Consider the following 20,387-nt stretch of genomic DNA (forward strand, 5'->3'; position numbering starts at 1 on the left):
ATTATAATGCCCAAAACATTCTATGGCCTTTTCAGTGTGTTTGTGGGAGCAGAGGGATATTATTGGTTTGTTTTCATTTTGTATTTTGTGTTATTACTATGTATTTCAAGGTAGTGAACTGTCCTGTGATCTTCGGTGTACAAATAAAATAAATAAGTAAAAAGCTCAGAGCCATTTCCTGAGCGCTGGCAGAGGGTGGGAATCAGCAAGGTTTGCTGTTGGATGTGGTCAAGATTAGATAGCCTCTTAAAAAGGATTTGCTGTGGCTGACTTTGAATAGCTCCAGTGGTGTGTTCAACACAGGTCAGCCCTTCACGCATGCACATGCACACATTTTTTTTAATCCAAAGGATTTGTGCCTTGCCGAGAAGTAATAGCACCTCTGTGTTCTGTGGTTGTCTACTTCTGGTTTCCATATCACACTGATACTGAGAGAGGAGAGCGATTTGGATAGTGACATATCTGGAAGCCAGCTCCTATGAGGAATGGCTTCAAGGAGCTGGGTATGTTTAGACTGGAGATTAAGGGGAAACGTTATCGCCATATTGAAATACCTGAAGAGCTGTCGTGCGGAAGAAGCGGGCAGGCTGGTGCTCTGCTGCCGCAGAAGGCAGAACCAATTTTGGTGGAAATGGCAGGGAAGCAGGTTTTTGCTAAACACCAGGAGAAACTTCCTAGCGGTTAATCACTGTTGGGCAGTGGAACAGATTGGCTAGGGAGCTGGTGGGCTGTCCTTCGTTGGTGGTATTTAAGCTGCAGGGTGCATGGGGTGTTAGGGGAGGGGTAGTATCTCTGGTGGGGGACGCATTGTGCTCCTTCTGGGGTGGTTTGTCCACCTTGGGTCCCCACCCTGCACTCAGCTCCCTCACCTGTGGCTCCTCCAAGCTGTCGGCATGCGACAGTGGCCACACCCTGGAAACAGTTTCGACTGGCCGGCTAAACCAGGTGAGGGTGGCCGATGGGTCTCAAGTTAGGGATTTCCCCTGCACTCAAAGACCGGCTCCGGTGGATCGGGCGGACAAGACCGATAGTGGGTCTAACAGCCAAGAAGGCGGTTTCTGCACATGCTGTAGAGGGAAATAAGGGGCAGATTGAGCTCACCAGCCTGGGAAAGTAGCCCATCTAGGAGAAGGAAAACTCTAATCCTACACCTCTGCTGCCTTGCAGGATATCTTTGGGAGAAGAAAGGGCTATGGAGTAAGCTCTACTATACAAATCAGGAGTGGAGTCCCTAGGCTGGTTGGATGGCGCCTTATATGCCTCCTTCTGGCAACTCCTGCAGCCAAACGTGTTGCTCTCCTTTCCTTTGGACCACATCAGTGACTACGACTCCCATGCTTCATGGCTATTGGCCACGCTTGCTGGGGTTGATGGGAGTTGTGGTTCAGCCACAATCTGGGGGGCCATAGGTTCTTCCCCACACCTGCTCCAGAGGAAGAATGGCATGTGGTCTGAAACCTGAGGGAGATGCTCCTAGGCTCCGGGGTTCTGCAGAGACTTCTGTGCAGTTCTTGGCTGAATTAAATATATAGCATTTGTCTGCTGTTTGCTGCTGAAGGTCTGTCCCTTGTCCCTGGTGACTGAGCTTCTGTTCTAGCGGCATCACATTGTCCCAGCACTCAAGCAACCATGTTTTTGTATCTTATCTGGGAAAATGCAACCATATTTTCCCACCCAGTGTATTTTTATTTATTTATTATATTTATCCCTTCATCAAAAGACCTCAGAGCAGTTCACAAGATAAAGTATTCCTTGAGATTGCTGGAATGAGGAGACAGGTGTAGCTGCCCAAGTGTCACAGGTGTTTTTTATTTCCCTCTTCTTTTAAAACATATTTAGTTATGAACAATGGAACTCTTCCCCTTCAGCCTGGCTGATCACCCGTGTGTGTGTGTGAGAGAGAGATTTTGCCCACTTTATTTTTTCACTCAGGAAAAAAACTATTCCAAGGCTATGCATTTATTTATTTTTTCCAACCTGCTTTATTATTATTATTGTATCTTAAATAGGGAAGGGTTTTTGGGGAAAGGGAAAATTTGAAGCTGGGATTGCTGGGTTTATACAGAAGACAATAAAGCCGGCTTGTTTTGAGAGCCAAAGCAGTCAACCTCACAAGCCCTTTAGCCTCAGAGTTCAAATCCTAGTTTTGCTGTAAATATACAGGTGCCCTGAAGCATTCGCGTAAATTCTCTCATCCTCAGCCTCCAGCCTGGAGCATAAAACTAGTAATGCTGCTCTCCCTTGCAGGGCTGCTGTAAGGATCACAGTCCCCCGGCATTTCAGAGAGGGTTTTCTCTCAGCCCCTCCTGGAGATGCCAAGGATTGAACCGGGAACCTTCTGCATGCCAAGCAGGTGCTCTCACAGCCACAAAGCACAAAGCAGAATAGTGAGACAATCCAATAATCTGATTCAGAGCAAGCTAACTTCGTACGTTCGTTTGTGATGGTGGGTGATCACTTAGGAAACAGGCTATATAAAGACACTGAGGCTTTCTCTTCTTTGTATCTGATTGGGAAGGGTTTGTAAGGGAGGCAGGAGGATTCCTGGACCAGGTCCCTGCTGGCCCTGTAAGCACAAGTCACTGAGTAGTTGGAAATTTCCCAGAGCGGAGGAGGAGGAGGGAACAGGAGCGACAGGTGAGGGCGTGAATGAGAGGAGGAGGAGCCAGCCGAGTGGAAAACCTCACCTGTCACAACCTCTGGGAGGGTGGAGGCAGGAATCGGGAAATAAACAGCGAAACCCAACCGGGAGTCGAAGGAAGGAGGAGGAGGAGGAGGAGAAGAAGAAGTACCCAGGGCAAGCTTGTTGCTTCTTCACTTCCCTCAGGAGCAGTTCAGGTTGCCTCTTCACACCTGGATACCTGGAGGAAACGACCTACCTGCTTCTCCCCCTCCCTCAGAAGGCATCTTCTCACATGGGAGAAACTGGGCCCTGGTGCCCTGGTTGCTGACTGCCTTTCTCCCCTTCCTCGAAGCCACAGCCCTGCCAGCGAAGGTTGGCATCCTGGCTCCCCACTTCTCCCCACTCTAACCCTCTGGATCCCGCCCCCCTTTCCCCCCTCTTTCTCCCCAGCCCCACTCCATGGCAACCACTACAGCTCCCTCCATGTTCCCTGAGGAGGAGGCCGCCCTCCGGACCCCTTTCCCTCTGACCCCACCTGCCCTGGGGGACGAGTTCTATCCCTTTGGGGGCGAGCGGCAACAGACTTTTGGGGGCGATGTGGCTGCTGGGGACGGGGACCCCGAAGAGGCGGACTTGGGGGTGCTGCTGCAGAGGAAGGAGCAGGACCTGCTGCTGGCAGCTGAGCTGGGAAAGATGCTCCTGGAACGCAATGAGGAGCTGGAAAGGCGCTTTGAGGAACTGGCCAAGGAGCACATGGAGACCAAAGAGGTAAGGGGGCACAGCGGAGGGTGTGGTTTGGCGGGGAGAATATCAGGCCTGGGCCGGGGATTCCCTTCTCGGTCAGAAACCTTCCTGTGTGGCCTTGGGCCCCTCTCTTTCACTCAACTTAGCCTACCTTCAGGGTTGTTGTAAGGAGAAAATGGGATTGCCGCTGTTTATGCCACTGCAAGTTCTCTAGAAGGAATAGTGGCACCTGAGGTGGTGACACCTGGCAGCTGTTGAACTCCAGCAGCTCTCTGCCCAAAGTACAGTGGTACCTCGGGTTACATACGCTTCAGGTTACATACGCTTCCGGTTACAGACTCCACTAACCCAGAAATAGTGCTTCAGGTTAAGAACTTTGCTTCAGGATGAGAACAGAAATAATGCTCCGGCAGCGCGGCGGCAGCAGGAGGCCCTATTAGCTAAAGTGGTGCTTCAGGTTAATAACAGTTTCAGGTTAAGTATGGACCTCCGGAACGAATTAAGTACTTAACCCGAGGTACCACTGTAGTTCTGGCTTTCATTTTTTCTGTGGGTGTCCTATCCTCTTTCCAAAGCAACACTGCTGTTGTTATAACATCCTTCAAAACCCAAACTTGGGGTTTCTTGACTCCTTTGCTTTACACATTGCACACTGCTGGCCAGTGTAGGAAATCTCGCATATCTCCTCTAGAGCTTGGGGACAATCCTACATGTATGTGGGGACTGCTGTTGTGTGAACCTGCGACAGCATGCTGTTTATTACATAGAAGCTCTTTCATAACATGTGAACCCTAGGGACAGAGGAAGCGGACTTGTACCAGGTTGGGCCATGGCACCATGTAGTTCTGTGTTGCACACACTGACTGGCAGCAGCTCTCCAAAGTTTCAGTCTTCCCATTCCTACCTGCCTGGGACTGAGCCTGAGACCTTCTCTGCCAGAGATCCTTCCGTTCTCTGGATTACTGAGAAATTCCAGAGTTCAGTTTCATCCACCTCGCTCTAAACCCGTTTCGCCTCTCAAGTAATCCCCAAGGTCCTGGCCTAGGGTGAAGTTGGCACAGGCAACCTCTGGGCATGATACTTGTGGCAGCTAGTCGAACCAGTCTGGCACAGAGCAGGAGGGCACTGAGGAGGCGAGGTGGAGTTTGTGGTGACAGAGTGGGTATAATTAGCCAGCTAGAGGGAAGGAAGAACAGAGAGTGACCAAATGGAACTGAGGAGGAGGAGGAGGAATAGAAAGCGCCCAGCATGAATCACCACAAAGAACCTCACCCACCAGCTGTACCCTCCCGAGGCCCATATATTTCTGTGTAGCTTACAGAAACTGGGTGGAAGGATGCCAGCCGCTTGCATTATTTATTTATTTATTTTGCCTCAAGGGTGGAGGCCCAGGGTTGAAATTGGGCAATTGGGCTGAAAAGCGAAGCCAGAAATTGTCCCAAGCCTGTTAACACGACCCTGTCATTAATACGAGTTGCCATCCATATCCGCAGCGGAATCCAAGGTGTGTCCAAATGGAAAAGCTTTCCCTTTTTTGGGTGTAGGCACCTGTCACTGGGGGCACTTTCTCTAGGAACTTTCTCAAACAGGACTGGCTTGCTCCAGGAGGGGAGTTTACACACAGGGCTTGTGAACATGTGAATTGCCTTGGCTTTCTGGATCAGACCAGACTGTTCTGTTTACAGTATCAATCTGCAAGAGGTCTCTGGGTTCCCTCAAGCAAGAAATGCAGGTGCCTTCCCCTAGTGTCTGGTGCCCAGAGGTAGACTGCACCTGAACATTGAAGCTCCATTTAGTTACCTTGACTAATAGCCTTTTGCATCAAGGATTAGGGTCTGAGGTTTGAGGTCAGAGGGGTGTGGATTCCAGGAAGCCGTGAGCCTAGGCAACACTCTTTTCTTAAGACTTTACTGTGTCATCTGTTCATGCATATGACTGTAGGTGTCCTTATGTCTTATATGGATAGCTTTTGGATATTGAGGGAAATGCAATTAAGGATTTGGATCGTCAGGTAGACAATATGCAAGAGATGAAATAATAGTTATACTTTCCTTCATAATAGGCAGCTCGGGGGTGGGAGTGGTGGCATACAATTTTATTTGCATGTGGATGTTACAGAAGCAAATAAGCTGGAGCAGAATAGTTACCACCAGAACCAGGAGTTTCAAAAAGGTACTTGAAATCATTGGAGGGGGCCTGCACGCTGTCTCAATCAATATCCACCTAGGTAAATGCAGAGCTAGATGGTCTACCAGTAGTGGCTGCATCCAGTTGTTGGTCCCTTCTAAGGGACACTATTTGTGACTCACATCTTGGCTGGTGGTGGAGAGATGGTTTTGCATGGAAGGGGAGCTTCCAGTTCATTTTTATTGTTCAGCCATCACGGCATACAATGCATCACAAATATCTTCTTCTTCTTCTACTACTTCTGGAATTTCTAATCCAGATTTATATTTTAGCCATTAGCTACAATACAGCACTCCTGCCAACCTAGCAGTTTGAAAGCAAGTGCAAGTAGATAAATAGGTACCGCTCTGGCGGGAAGGTAAACGGCATTTCTGTGTGCTGCTCTGGTTTGCCAGAAGCAGCTTAGTCATGCTGGCCACATGACCCAGAAGCTGTACGCTGGCTCCCTCGGCCAATAAAGTGAGATGAGCACCGCAACCCCAGAGTCAGTCATGACTGGACCTAATGGTCAGGGTTCCCTTTACCTTTACCTTACAATACAGCATAAAGTTGCTGTTATGTAATTTAAAATATTGTTGCAGGCCACCCCCATCTCCAAGCCACATTTCAGGGGTTCCGTGCACTTATCCAGGGTTTGTGTTTCATTTGGGAATGAGGCACAGTGGAGACTGTGGTGTTTTTATGATATGTGGTTTATTTCCGCATATATAGAACCTGAGCCTACAATGGAGGGGCCCACAGCATCAACACCCCAAAAGGGTCTTGTTACTGCCATGGCCTTGGATTCAAGCAGAAATCAAACAGCATGTTCTCTCTCTGCTTTTTCCAACCTACAACCTTTTCCCCCTAGGTCACAACACAGCCAACCCTAAAAACTCTGGCTTTTGTCCTTCCAACTATCTTAAGAGCTGAAGGAGGGGCCCCACCCTCTCTTTGCTTTCTTAACGGCTCATCGCCTTTCATTTGTTTTCTTAATGGCTCCTCTCCCAGGCGATTACCTGAGGGTGAAACTAGCCCGGTTCAGCTTTTAACACTTGTTGGGTCCAGGAATTTTGGGGAGTTCTGGACCCACCAACCCATATAGATATCTTTAGACTACCTTTAAGGGCCCAAGTCCTCTTGAGGAGGCTTACAAGATAAAAAACAGAGTACGGTATAGCACAATGTATTTTATAAATAAAACCAGTGATAAAGTATGAAGCAACAATTGGTCCCAAAATGTTAAACCCAGTAACAAGATATGCCTATCAATCCAACAAGTACACTCTGTGAGAAGGCCAAAGAAAAAAGAAGTATTTTCAGAGCTTTCCAAAAAGTCCTGCACTGAAGGGGTCTGTGGGACCCCAAAACCACCTCCAGACACCAGTTCAAGTGCTTCCCTGGGATTAGCAGAAGGAAAAGCAAAGTAAAGCTGAGTGTCCTCTGGATAGTGACTTCAGCTAAAGTCCTGGGTAACTTTCCTTAGCCTTTTAATGAAAAAAAAAAAAAAAAAAAAGCATATGGAACAAGAAAGAACCTCGTGACTCTCCAAAGTATTGGCTTTATATTGGCCAATCACCCCCCTAAAAGTAGAACACACTAAATTTCTATATCATCACTTATATAATGTGATGGCAAGCAAATAAAGCCTCAGTTAAATATATTGCTAAAGCCAGGAGAAATAAAGCCAACTTTATGAGTTACGTCAATGTTACTGCTAGCAATTAAAAATGTTATAAAGGTAAATCAGTATTTTTAGTTCTTCAGTTTGCTTGGGAGAGATTCCCCCCTCTCCTTCCATGACCGGTGGAGCAAGGGAGGTTTTCAGTTGATGGTTACCACAAGAGCAGAAGTGAGGCTTCTCTGGTATCTTTCAAAACTTGGCTTTCTAACCAAAGATAGCATCAGTTGCCATCGAGTCAAGAAGGGTGGAGGAGCCTGTCTGTTTCAAGTTCTTTCCATTTCTCATCCCTGCCACAATCTTAAATTCAGTTCTTCTCATGTCTACATTAAAAAATCAAAATCAAATGAAAATTCACCTGAATTTTACATGTGACCTGAAGAAGGATTGGTTGTGAAACCACTCTGGGAATTGTAGCTCTGTGAGGAAAATAGGGGTTCCCCCAAAAAACTCTCAGCATCCTTAACAAACTACAATTCCCAGGATCCTTTGGAGGAAGCCGTGACTGTTTAAAGTGGTGTGATACTGCTTTAAATGTACAATTTAGCTGTGGCCACTGTGTTTTTATTGCATATGAATAATTTTATCCCTGCTTTTTGGACGCTGCCCTGGGGCCCTTGCATGAAAGGCATTTTAGAAATGTTTGCACTCAATAATGAATTCACAGCTCCCTGTTATATTTGCGCCCGACTCTTTTCTCTGGCCTCTCCCAGCGACTGGAGCAAGAGAAGCACGAACTCCGCCTGCACCTTGAATCCAGAAGTGCTGAATTTGAGACTCGCGTGGCGGAGCTGGAGACTGACCTGGCCACAGTCCGCGCCCAGCTGGGGCAGAAGCGCATGGAGCAGCAGGACACTAGCCGGGAGAGTTCACAGGCCGTCCTGGACCTCTCGGAGCAGAACCAGCGCCTGGTGGAGCAGCTCAGTCAGGTAAGGGGAAAGGAGACGCAGCTCACAGAGATTCCTCAAGTCTGTGAGGGGAAGAGAGGCAAGAGGGATCAGCTGGGAAGTCGGCCGGTACTTCCCCTTTTCCTTACCTAAGGGAAACCGGTGCTTTTTAGCATTTGTGTGACGGGCAGGAATTCCGCAGGTGTAGCTCTCGTCAACTGCTTCCCCATGCTGGGAAGTGCTGTGTCTGTTGAATTCACATAGCATACCCTGCAACATTTCTCCGATGAAAATAGGGATATCCTATTCCATACTACTAATAATAATAATTTTATTATTTAAACCCCACCCATCTGACCTCCACATGCAGCTGCTGGGTGACCTTGGGCTAGTCACACTTCTCTGAAGTCTCTCAGCCTCACTCACCTCACAGAGTGTTTGTTGTGGGGGAGGAAGGGAAAGGAGATTGTTAGCCGCTTTGAGACTCCTTCGGGTAGTGATAAAGCGGGATAACAAATCCAAACTCCTCTTCCTCCTCCTCCTCCTCCTTCTGTGTTGCCCCAGTCACTCTGGGTGGCTTCCAACATATATAAAAACATAATTAAACATTAGGAAAAAAACGTCCTTATACAAGGCTGCTTTCAGGTGTCTTCTAAAGGTTTTCTAGTTACTTATTTCCTTGGCCTGGGGGTCGCATAACTCCATACCCTCCAACATTAATACATTAATCCAAAGAAAATAGGGATGTCCTCCTCGAGATGGGGTGAGCTCCCATTGCTTGGTCCCTGCTCCTGCCAACCTAGCAGTTCGAAAGCACATCAAAGTGCAAGTAGATAAATAGGTCCCGCTCTGGCGGGAAGGTAAACGGTGTTTCTGTGTGCTGTTCTGGTTCGCCAGAAGTGGCTTAGTCATGCTGGCCACATGACCCGGAAGCTGTATGCTGGCTCCCTCCGCCAATAATGCGAGTTGAGCGCCGCAACCCCAGAGTCGGCCACGACTGGACCTAATGGTCAGGGGTCCCTTTACCTTTACCTAAGGAAAAGCAGGACATTCTGGGATCAAATCAGAAACTGGGGCGGCTTCTGGAAATCCGGGGCTTCCCCTGGAAAATAGGGACACTTGGAGGGTCTGACATTGCACAGCATACCTTAGCCAACCTGGTGCCTTCTGGATGTTTTGGAACAGGACTTCCATGGGAGCCATTGTTCAAGACACCTGCAGGGCACTGGGTTAGAAGACGCTAATTTGGCAGTTACGTTGAATGCTTCACCCAACATGCCACTGATAAAAGCTTGGGAACATGGTCACCAGTCCAGATTTATGGCTGCAGTTTGTGTGGGCGTGGTCTTGTATGCAAATTACTAGTGGGGATTGAAGCCAAATATTTGTGGGGGCCTGGAATATGTTTGAGTGTGTGGAGTGGTGGTCCTGTGAAAAGCTGGGGCAGACAGGAGGCTGGATTGCCATCTTGTGTACATTCAGAAAAAAGCATGTGTCACAGCCTTACCGGGAGCTGCACAATCTCAGCATGCAGGCAGGTGTTTGTGTGTGGTGCAGATTGGACACTTCTGCAAAACAATGACTCCCTTCCTGCAGAGATCTAGTCTGCGAGGAAGAAGTGGTCTGTCTTAGCGTTGTACGCTTCCTGCTATTGCTGATGTTCTGTGAGCAGAGAGGGGTTCTTTTGTTATTGTTTCGGAGGGGGTGAGAATATAAGGCAGCTTCCTGCTTCCATGCAAATACTAGCTCACCAGCGCCACAGAAGGAGGGACAGAGGCACACGCCATGCTTGAACTCCGAAAATAGAACAAGGAATTCATTGAGTCAAACAAGCCATGTGGGCTGAGATCACAGTGTCATAGCATCATCACCCAGACTGGCAGGTTTCCAGGAATGTAGGAAACTAACTGCGGGGAGGAGCTGCTAGTGAGGTCAAATAAATTAGACAAACCTTACGAAGTGTTCCATTTGCTGCAAAAGTCGGATACGTGCATAATAATGAATCCAGATTAGACTTTTTAAAAGTCACTGGGTCTGTTCCCTAAAAGGATGTTCCCTTATGGGCTCTGGATTGGTCACTCTCTTGACTTTGATGCTTACTGGAACTTGCAGAACCAGTTAGGGCACCTACAGACAGGTGTTTGTGGTGGGGTGTCTGTTCCTCAGGTATGCGGGGCTATTTTCCCCCCATGGTCCACATGACTTAATTGGCACCAAAACACCTCACCCCCAGCCCCCAGTTAATTTACTATTGAACCAAGTTGTATTAATTTACAAAACCCTGAACAATTTGGGTCCAGGGTACCTCAGGGACCAACTGAACTCTTTCACACCAGCTTAATCCCTGATGCAGACAGGACTAATCTGGATTGACCACTGGTCTGACTCAGCGTGAGGCAGCTTCTGGCGTTCTATTTCCTGTTGTGTGAAACAAACAATTAAAAGCACAATACTAACTATGTCTGATCAGAAGTTAGTCCAATTGAATGCAACCGAGGCTTATTCCCAGGTGTGTAGGGTTAGGAAAGCAGCCTACATTGTTCTGGAAACTGGCTCCCAGGAAACATCATCACCAAATCTGGTAGCTCTTCTTTGTTTTTAAAGGTATAGGCTACGTTTCTCATACCCTCCAACACTTTGAAGCCCAAATCCCTGACTCCATCTTCCTGGACACCATCTTCCGTTTTTTATCATGAGAGCACAGCTGCCATTTTGGTTGCTGTGATCTCACATGATTTCGGGCCACAGTTTCCCCTTTTAAAAGGTGCTTTTGGGGGCACTGCAACCAAAATCATGCATTTTGGAGCAGTGTACAATAAAAAAAGGGATGTCTCAGTTTTCCCCAGGACACTTGTGGGGTATGGTTTTTGCCATTATTGGTATCTAAGGCAGCTTGCAAAATACAAGAAAACTTCATTATAATAAAATACATTTCTACAACTTCAAGGATGTGTTTTCCTTTAAACTTCAGGTCTCTCATCCTCAGCACGCTTAGGGGAACCTGGGCAGAGGAGAATATAGTGCACAGGTCACAGAGGTGTGGGGCTTTGCTGCAAACTTCATACCAGAGGAAAAAGAGCTCTTAGCCCGAAGGGAAGGCACTCTGCATATGTTCAGTGGCATTCTCTTCTCTCATGTCACTGTATACATACCACTCAGACTGAATATTTGGTGGTGAAGGTGAATGTGTGCCATACATAGGCTCAGATGCAGACTCTACTTCATCACAGCCAAGGACTGAGGTCTAGTGCCGAAAAACAGGTTGAAGTGTCAGTTTTTTGCCAAACCAAAACCTAACACCTGTCAACCACTCCACAGATCACACACCTGGAGCAGCGGCTGCAGGAAGAACTGGGCTTGTTACGCGGGGAGCATCGGACCTTGTCCCTTAGCAGCGCTGAACACGCGGCCCGGGCACAAAGCCTGCAGGCAGAGGTAAGACAGGAGATCTTCAAACTGGCAGATGGGGCAAGGAAGGCACTGGGGAACAGGGAAATACTATGTTTTCCCCTCTAGCCCTCTTCAAGAAGCTGTCTCTGAAGCTGACTTGTGGCTTTACCATGGAATAAGACAATGGTGACCAAATTCCCAGTCCTTAGTTTTTGAAGTGATGCTGGGCCTTGTTGTTCACAGAAGCCCTCCTCGATTTCCCACACCTGAGTCCTAGTTGTGCAGGGGGCTAGCTGTGGCTGCTTGTGGCTACCTGGGTCACCTGAGCAAAAGGACATTCTGCATCCACTCACAGAAAGCGGGTGGCATCCAACTATTGACCCATTGAAACTAATGGGCAGTTACCTCCACTTGTTTCAATGGATCTGCTCAGCATACCCTTAATGTTGGAGGCAACCCCTTGCTGTGGAGTTACATGCTGCCACCCAGCCTCACCCTGCCATTAGGATAGCAAAATGGCTGCCTTGAGATGTGGGCCATTTTGTGTGCCATTAAGGGTGGGCATTTATATGATTTGCTGTTATTATGTGTTTTTTTCTAAGGATAGGGAATGGGATGGATAGATAGCTCAGTTGGTAAAACATGAAACCCTTAATCCCAGAGTTGTGGGTTCAAGCCCCTCGTTGGGTGAAAGATTCCCTCATTGCAGGCGGCTAGACTAGATGACCCTTGTGGTCCCTCCCAGCTCCACAAATCTTTTATTTTTATATCCCTTCTTTGGCAGGAAAATGCCCTGCTTACCTGGCCCAACAGAATAGGACACGGGAACCCCCTGGGAGGTGCTAGCTCTGAACCACAACCACTTGATGGATCTGGGAATGAAGATCTGGGGCATAGCTCCAACCATTTATTTGCTTTCATGCACATTCCTTTCCCCTAGAACCTTATGTTACAAGATCGGAAGCGAGATCTGGAGAAGCAGACCCATCAGCTGCGGGAGGAGAACGAATCGATCCAGGCGCTGGTAGACACACTGCACAACAACCTCCTCCTCCTCCGTAACGAGAGCCGAGAGAAGGAGCTGCGGGTAACTACTAAGCAAGGGGCTCATTGAGGCTCAAGGGTGAAAATGGGAGACGTGGGGCAGGGGTGGCCCATGGAATGCTCCTCCAACCACACCCTGATGGTTTTCTACCCTTTGCTTGCCCTGGTAATGCCTCTCGCTTGTCTGGATGGAGGCTAGAGTGAGTGTGAGTGTGAGCCGAAAAAATCCTAGTGCACAAAGGTTGACGTAGACATCCATTGCCCCACCGACTTTTGCTCCAGGCCCCTCGTCCTCCACTGGCCTGTGGCCCTCAGGAGAATGCCTAAAAAGGAAAGGCGGCTCTCTGGCTGGGGAAATTTCCTCACCCTTGGGGTCAACTGAAAACAAAGACGAGGGACACGTGGCTTGTGTGTAAGAGAATGAGGAAGGCGTTTTTGTGGTTAATGCAGAGAATGAGGAAGGGGAGGACTCATTGGTAGGTGCCCCTCACAGAAGCACGCTGTTTTCGTGCTCCTCCGTACCCACTTCCTGTTTCTCCTCCCAAGATGCAGCAGGTTGAAGTGGAAGCTGAGGAGCTCCGGGCCTCCAACCGTCGCCTCCAGCATCAGGTCAAGGAGATGAAGGAGGAGATCCGCCTGCACGATTTGGACACTTCCATCACCTCCATCCAGTCTGAGATCGAAAGTAGCTTGGAGGATGCCCCTGGAGCGCCCGGGAAGGCCCCTAAGGTACGGGAGAAAGGAAGCGGTGGTGGAGGGCATCTAAGTTCACCTGTTTGTGTCACGGGCAAAGTTTCCAATGCCAAAAGAAGATTGCTGTCCATGTGCCAATTTGGGAAATGTACACTGCTGGGCATACCTGATTCTCCACCAGTCTTTCCCACACAGCACAAATTCAAAAATATGTTTTTTTTGAAAGACTGAAGCATACTATCTTTTCTTTTTTTTGTACTAAGTTGGGGGGAATAATGCTTGCAATCCAGAACAAGTTGTTGTTTTTTAAGTGGGTGGGAGGAGGAATTCACATTTAAGTGCAAATTATATCCTCCCCCTCCACTCCAAAATGCTTAATTAAGGATGCTGTTAGATTTATAAATGGGGAGGAAGGCTGTGTTTTCGTAGCATGATAATACACGGTTTATGGGCTCAGTGGAACGTGTACAGAATTACATTGCATAATATCTTTTTAAAAAACGAGAGTTGTAGCTAATGCTGGTTCTCCTCAAAGTAGACCCATTAAAACCGATGACTCTAAGTTAGCCATGTTCATTAACTTGTGTTCTAGTAGGACTAGAACTGGATATAGCCCTATCCCTCTGAATACTAGTTTCTGGAAACTGCAGGAGGGGAGAGAGAGCTCTCTTGTGCTCAAGTCCTGCTTATGGCTACTGTGAGCTCAGGATTTTGGACTAAATGAGCCTTTGGTCTGATCTAGCGGAGCTGTTCTTGTGTTCTTAAACAAATCTCCCACTTCACAGCTCCCTTCTAGCCAGTGATCCTTGGCTTAGCTTTAGGTCCAACCTGTAGGGGTTGTGGTTTGTTGACCCAAGAACAAACTTTGGCTTCAGACTGTGGTTTGTTTCAAGCAAAACAAACCATGAAACCAGCACCTCCCCCGCCTTGGTTTGGACATAGAGGTAAGCCAATAATTATGGCTTGCTGCTCCCACTCACTGCTGGAGAAGAGTATTTATAGTACACCTTTATGTCTTACCACAAGTAGGGATGTAAGCACTGTTTCTTTTTCACTACTGTTCGACTTCCAACAAAACCCAGGTTATTCATCTTGCTGTTGGCTATGGCAGGATTTTGCATAATGGATTACATTATTGTTACGTTATTCCACACCATTCCTTTCAGGGCAAAGGAAATGCAGCACATGGCCGGGGGGGGGGGGAGTGTTTTCAATTGCATATAGTTTGTGGGTTGAAAACAACAGCCAATGGTCTTCACTGAATTCATTTCTGTTGTGGACATGGGATGAATGAGCAAACATTGGCAATTTCTGCTTCCATTTCTGCCAGAATTCTCTGACATTCCTCACTATGACACAAGACTACAAGCAATATGTAAAGTTTATCTCATGGCTGGAAAAATTCAAAAAACCTAAAAAAGAAGAAGGATTTTTAAAAAATTCAAAAAACCTAAAAAAGAAGAAGGATTTTTAAATGTGTAAAAGCGTTGTGTTCATGAATCAGTTCACCAGTGATTTAAGGGTACAAACCTATGCATACTTACCTGGGAGTAAGTCCTGTTGAATTCAGTGAGATTGAATTCAATGAATAGACGTGTATAGAACTGTGCTGCACAATGCACTTCAAAAACATTTCTCAATTCTAAATATGTACATGGCTTCTGTTTTGCAGTGCTGCAATTAAGCTCAGTTACACTGCAATCCAGCGGGACAATCCAATGGGACTTACTCTCAGGGAAACCTGCATAGGTTTGCAACCTTAAGTCACATGTCCAGAGTCACACAGATGGGAGGTTTGTGCTATATGAAGAATTTCCATGAAAATATGTTCTGGGCATTTGAAGACTTACTGTCCTGAATAAGCAACTGCTGTGACTCACCTTAGAGTCAGCTGCGTCTTAGTGTCATTGAGATCTCGTTGGTTTATGGGTATGTGTTTGGATTTCTTTGTCTGCTTTAGCTGATGGCCAACGGCACCTGCAATGGCTCCTGTCATACCCCCACAGCAGCAAAACACGCCTCAAAGAGGCTGGAAGAGGAAGGAATTGACTATGCCAAACGGGTGTCAGCCTTGAATCACCAGGAACAGGATCTGCTGAGGCAGAAAGAAGCAGAGATCATGAAACTTCAGGATCAGGTAGCTGTGCTTTCCCCACCAGAGGATGCTACATTGTGGAGTGGCATGATTTTCCTTCTAAAAAGCATTTTTAAAAAATTATTTCCCCATTTTCAGATTACACTACAGTATGTAGAACTCTGCAATTTAAAGACTGAGATCGAGAGCCAGAGGCGCCTGTATCAAGAGAGCAACCGGGACGAAGTACTGAAATTAGCCATAGTAGATCGAGATGAGGCTATAATAAAGTGAGTTGATTGCATATTTATTCTCTCTCTGTGTGTATAAATGTATATATGGACACACACATATACATGCCTACTAGGTGCTGTACCCCTGCTCACTTTGCCCCTCATCCTGCCCCACTTGCCAATCTCCCCCATCTCTTAAATCTTGCCAAAACCACCTCCCTCCATTTATGCCTGCTTGCTTCCATCTCCCTCCATCACGGGCCTGGCAACTCTCAGAAGTCTGTCATCAGATCGCAGTGCTACCTGTTGGCAGACACGTGAACTGCCACGTGATGACAGCCTTACCTTTTTATTATATGTAAGATATATATTTATCTCTGCTGCTTTTTTGAACCACAGTACCAGCCACAGAACATCTTATTCATAATGGCTTCTTCCTTCATCAGTGATCAAATTACTCTCCAGTTTCTGTCAGATTGTCTCTCCCAAACACTCAGTTCTCTTCCAAAAACCTTTAAAGGGATGGTCACAAAAAATAAGAAAACCGGACAAGTTACCCTATAATTCAAAGTAGCATAGGAAGCTGTTTTCTATTGAGTCAGACCACAGGCTCATCTAGTTCAGTATCATCTACTTCAGGGCCTCCAGCTGTTTTTGGACTACAACTCCCATCATCCCTAGTTAGCAGGACCAGTGGTCAGGGATGATAGGAATTGTAGTCCTAAAACAGCTGGAGACCCAAATTTGGGAAACCTTGTTCTACTATGACTGTCAGAAGCCCTCTGTCTAGAGGAATTAGATATTGCCTTCTGCACACAAGGCAGATCCTCAGTCTTTCAAGCACCGCCACCTGTTTTTTGGGCAGTGTAATTCAGGGCGTTTCCAGACTGGTGCTATTGATTTGGTGCTCTTGCATAGCAAACCTGCTTCGCTATAAATTTGGATTTTTTTTGTGATAAAGGAAGTGATGGGAAATTGCACTCGAAAATGTGGGATAATAACACAACATCACATAACCTCCTTGCAAACAAATCAGAGCAAATGCTCAAAAAGCAGCAGTTTCGGTCCCGGAGTAAACCTGCTGCCTTCGTTAAATATCCTCAAAATACCTACTGTTGTTTGAGAGGCTGCAATGTTTACTCCTGCAGGTTAATGAGTAACCTTAAAGGCAGGGAATTAACTCAAATGATCTTAATCGGTTCACAGCTGTATGCATTTCTCTTCTGCAGTGTTTTAAAGCGAATGTTCTAGCTCCAGGAAACCCTTTCTGCATTGAGCTGTCTTCAGAGGAAAACCCTGTATGTCTGCCAGTGGCGTAGCATGGGGGGTGCAGGGGGGGCCGGCCGCACCGGGCGCAACATCTGGGGGGGCGCTCGCACTGGCTCACTCAGGGTTAGGGGGTGCAAATTACTTGCCTTGCCCCGGGTGCTGACAACCCACGCTATGCCACTGATGTCTGCTATTGTAACCCCTGTGAGCCAGAGAGGATTCTGGGAACCTCCTAGAACACTCATTCCGTTTATGCAGGGTCCCTCCATTCCTCGTGTAATTTGAGAATCTGCCTTGGAGCACTAAGAACACTCCTTTACAGCTGCCCAGTTTAAGGGCTGATCGTAAATGGCGGCAGAGTCAGGAAAGTCCAGTCTGGCAGCCATTGATGAAGGGCTCCATGGATTACCCCCACCCCCTCTGCAGGCAACAGGGAAGGGGGAAGTTTTTAAACCATGGAATTGTGACATCTTCAGGCTGAACTGGGAACTGCATGTAAAACTGTTCCTTAATTACTGAGCCTTCATCCTGATTTGCTTGCACAAAGCTTGCGTAGAGGTTCGATAGTATATCCAGTCCTTATTGAGCATTTATCCTGATTTGTTTATGGGGTGATTATTCGACAATGAACGTGCTTTCTGGTTTGCTTGTGGGATGTTTACACGTCTTCCTGTTAGTTGATCATTCATTCATCCCACACTTCTCAGTGAATTTCTCTGTCACTTTCCAAACCGCAAAAAGTTTAATTCTTATTTTAAACTGGATTGCTTGTGCTGTGGGTGGCGAGGTCCTTTAACCCACTTTAGCTAGGCAGATGTATGGTATGTGCTTGAATCCCTCCCATGAAACAGTGCCAACCTGGAGGACCTTGTAATGTCTGTGATCCTCACCCCACTTACCTGGGAGTAAGGGCATTTCCAGACAGTCACTATTTTGGGGTGGGATTCAATCACTTAACCAGGAAATTCCAAGGTGATTGGAAGGGCTTGCACAACAAACTCACTTCCCGAAAATGTCAGGGCATTTGCAATCGGGTAAGCGAAGGGAAAATGAGCTGGAAATTGTGGGATAACACTTGCTGTGATGCAACATCGTCCTAACCTCCCCCAAACCAAATCAGAATGATTGATCAGTAAACAGACCATGTGAAAGCACCCAGTGAATTCACTGAGTAGACGTGGTCAGGCTTGCAGCCTTATTTATCTTTTTGTGTATGTCTCTATCTGCTGTCTTATCAGAAAAGGCGAGATGGAGTTGGAACTGGCAAAAGTCTCCCTGGAACGGGATTCCATGAGCCAGCAGCTATTGCGTGTCATTCGCCAGAAGATGGCCCTTTCCCAGGAGCTGGAAGCTTGGCAAGTGAGTAAGAAAAAACACCAGAATATGTGTGTGTGTGTGTGTGTGTGTGTGTGTGTGTGTGTGTGTATGAAATTTAACCCAGAACATTTTAAACTGCACCAATTGTCCTTCCAGTTTATATGCTGGAAGCCGAAGGAAGCAGCCAAATGGGCCCAGGGAACTTCATAGTAGCAAACGCAACATTTTTTAAATCCCAAACTGCAAGTCAGACAACAGCTTTTTGGCTCCTGCCATGCTTAATAAATTCCAGATCTGCGCAGTGACACAAATGGGATGAGCGTGAGAATTTCTGATTCTCTCCCTGCATTCACAATTTGTTCCAAGTTTGCTTTATGGATTCATTCCAGTTCTGAACAGGGACTGAAAAGAAAGGAAGGGGAAAAGACCATGACAGGGTAAGATGAGGAGGAGAAGTAGCAGCAGCAGCAGCTGGGAGATGACGAATAAGAAGAAGAGGGTAGCAAACACAAAAATGTATTTGTTTGTTTATGGGGTCTTTGTCCCATTTTTTCAGGCAACGATTGTCTCCCAAAGCAGCTCACATCAATTAAAAGAGAGGAAGAGCCTCTACTGTCATCAGGCTCACAAACCTGATCACCTCGCCTCAAAAAGGATATTGTAGAGCCGGAAAAGGGCAACCGAGGGGCTGAAGCCGCTGCCCCTATGAGGAAAAGTTAAAACGTATGGGGCTCTTTAAGCTTAGAAGAAAGGAGAGGTGTTTTTCTTCCTTGTTAGAACTTGAGGCCATCTGATGAGGCTGCACAGTGGGAGATTCAGGGCAGGGAAAAGGGAAGCATTTCTTCACACAGTGCCTAGCGAAACTGTGGAATGATGTAAGGAAGGCCACCAATTTGGATGGCTTTAATAGAGGAATAGACAAATTCACAATTTAGGAGCACTGTTGTGGTTACATCCTCTTTTCTTTTCTTTCCTGCCACACAGGATGATATTCAGTATATCATTCACCAGCAACTTCTGCAGAAGCACCAAGAAGAGACCCACCCCATCGCTTCGTCGCCTAGAAGCCCGGCAGAAGGCAAGAACCCTCCTTTCTATCGCCGTGGCACCAGCATCCCCAACGGCACTGGCTTCTTCTCACTCTTCCGGAAAAGCTGAGGAGCTGGACAGGTGGTGGAGGGAATATCAACGCCAGAACTCCTTGGTGGTGGAAGTGGCAGCTGCCGATGAGACCAAGGCTTGAGGTGGCCGGGGCTGAAATGGCTTCTGGGCCTCTTAGCAGCTTGTCAACTAACTCCAGGCCAAAGGAATTTGTTCTCCGATTCCATTACATTGCTCATACCTGACCCGCTGTTCATACTCTATACACACAGAGGATACTCGCACGTGTTGTAATAGGAGCAGAGCCACACTGCCGGTCCCAGTAGCAGAGCATTGAACGCGGAGATCTGTGAGTGTACAGGAACCAGCATGCAAGACACACAGGGGTCCATGCTCCTTGCACGGATCTTGTGGGCAGGGCTAGCCCAGAACATGATGTCAGGGGCGGGCCCAGGAGTTTGGTTTACAAGCATGCACACTCGATGTGTGGATCCCACATGCGTATGGTTAGCCTGGGGCCACGATGTCAGGGGTAGGGTTGGGGGTCCCTTTGTACTGGAGATGCGCTTTACAGGTGAGAGAAAGGGAGAGAGAAAGACAGAGAGATTGGAATGTCCATTGCAGTAGGGCAGAAAGCCCTATGAACAGCCGCTTCAGGTTGCGTATTTTCGTGTTCCAGACCGCCGAAACCTAGAAGTACCGAAACAGGTTACTTCCAGGTTTCAGTGGTTGTGCATGTGCAGAAGCTCTAAATTGCGCTTTGCACATGTGCAGAAGCACCAAATCGCAACCTGCACATGCGCAGACGCGAGCGTGGGTTGCAAGCATGCATCCCGCACGGATCACGTTCGCAACCCGAGCTTCCACTGTATTAGGAAGGAAGGGGAGAGAAAGAGAATAAGGAATATGGGAAGGGAGTAAGAAAGAAAGTTGGTAAGAGTAAGTTGATAAGAAGGAAGGGGTGGAAAGGAATAAAAGGTAATTAATAATGGCAAGAAGTTTGGGGTTCTGCAACACCCCACTTTTGCCCTTTGGGCATGCCCACTTTGACATGTGGCCCCCTGGAATGCTGGCCTTTGGACAATGTGGCCCTCAGCCAGAAAAAGGTCAGCTGCCTCTGTTTTACAGACTTCAGTGCGCAGGCAGGAGGTGCAGGATGTGGTGC

The 20,387-nt window shown here is 47.4% G+C and overlaps 1 protein-coding gene across 1 annotated transcript; it reads left to right on the plus strand.

Moving 5' to 3' along the window:
- The first annotated feature begins 2,534 nt into the window (after positions 1 to 2,534).
- BICDL2 (BICD family like cargo adaptor 2) lies at positions 2,535 to 19,965 on the plus strand. The gene is made up of 9 exons (XM_081836660.1): positions 2,535 to 3,391; positions 7,928 to 8,143; positions 11,420 to 11,536; positions 12,432 to 12,578; positions 13,082 to 13,264; positions 15,189 to 15,365; positions 15,462 to 15,592; positions 18,043 to 18,163; positions 19,106 to 19,965. The coding sequence occupies exons 1-9, from the start codon at positions 3,083 to 3,085 to the stop codon at positions 19,277 to 19,279; spliced, it is 1,575 nt and encodes a 524-aa protein (XP_081692786.1). The 5' UTR covers positions 2,535 to 3,082; the 3' UTR covers positions 19,280 to 19,965.
- Positions 19,966 to 20,387: the final 422 nt, after the last annotated feature.

The sequence above is a fragment of the Podarcis erhardii genome, assembly GCF_964252035.2.
Source record: "Podarcis erhardii genome assembly, chromosome: 13".
Taxonomy (NCBI): Eukaryota; Metazoa; Chordata; class Lepidosauria; order Squamata; family Lacertidae; genus Podarcis; species Podarcis erhardii.

What these genes read in the sequence shown, in the direction of transcription:
- BICDL2 (XM_081836660.1), top strand. Translation starts at nt 3,083, where the DNA reads ATGGCAACCACTACAGCTCCCTCCATGTTCCCTGAGGAGGAGGCCGCC. An exon ending in TGGTGGAGCAGCTCAGTCAG is followed by an intron (nt 8,144 to 11,419) that starts GTAAGGGGAAAG and finishes ACCACTCCACAG; the next exon opens with ATCACACACCTGGAGCAGCG. An exon ending in GCCGAGAGAAGGAGCTGCGG is followed by an intron (nt 12,579 to 13,081) that starts GTAACTACTAAG and finishes TCTCCTCCCAAG; the next exon opens with ATGCAGCAGGTTGAAGTGGA.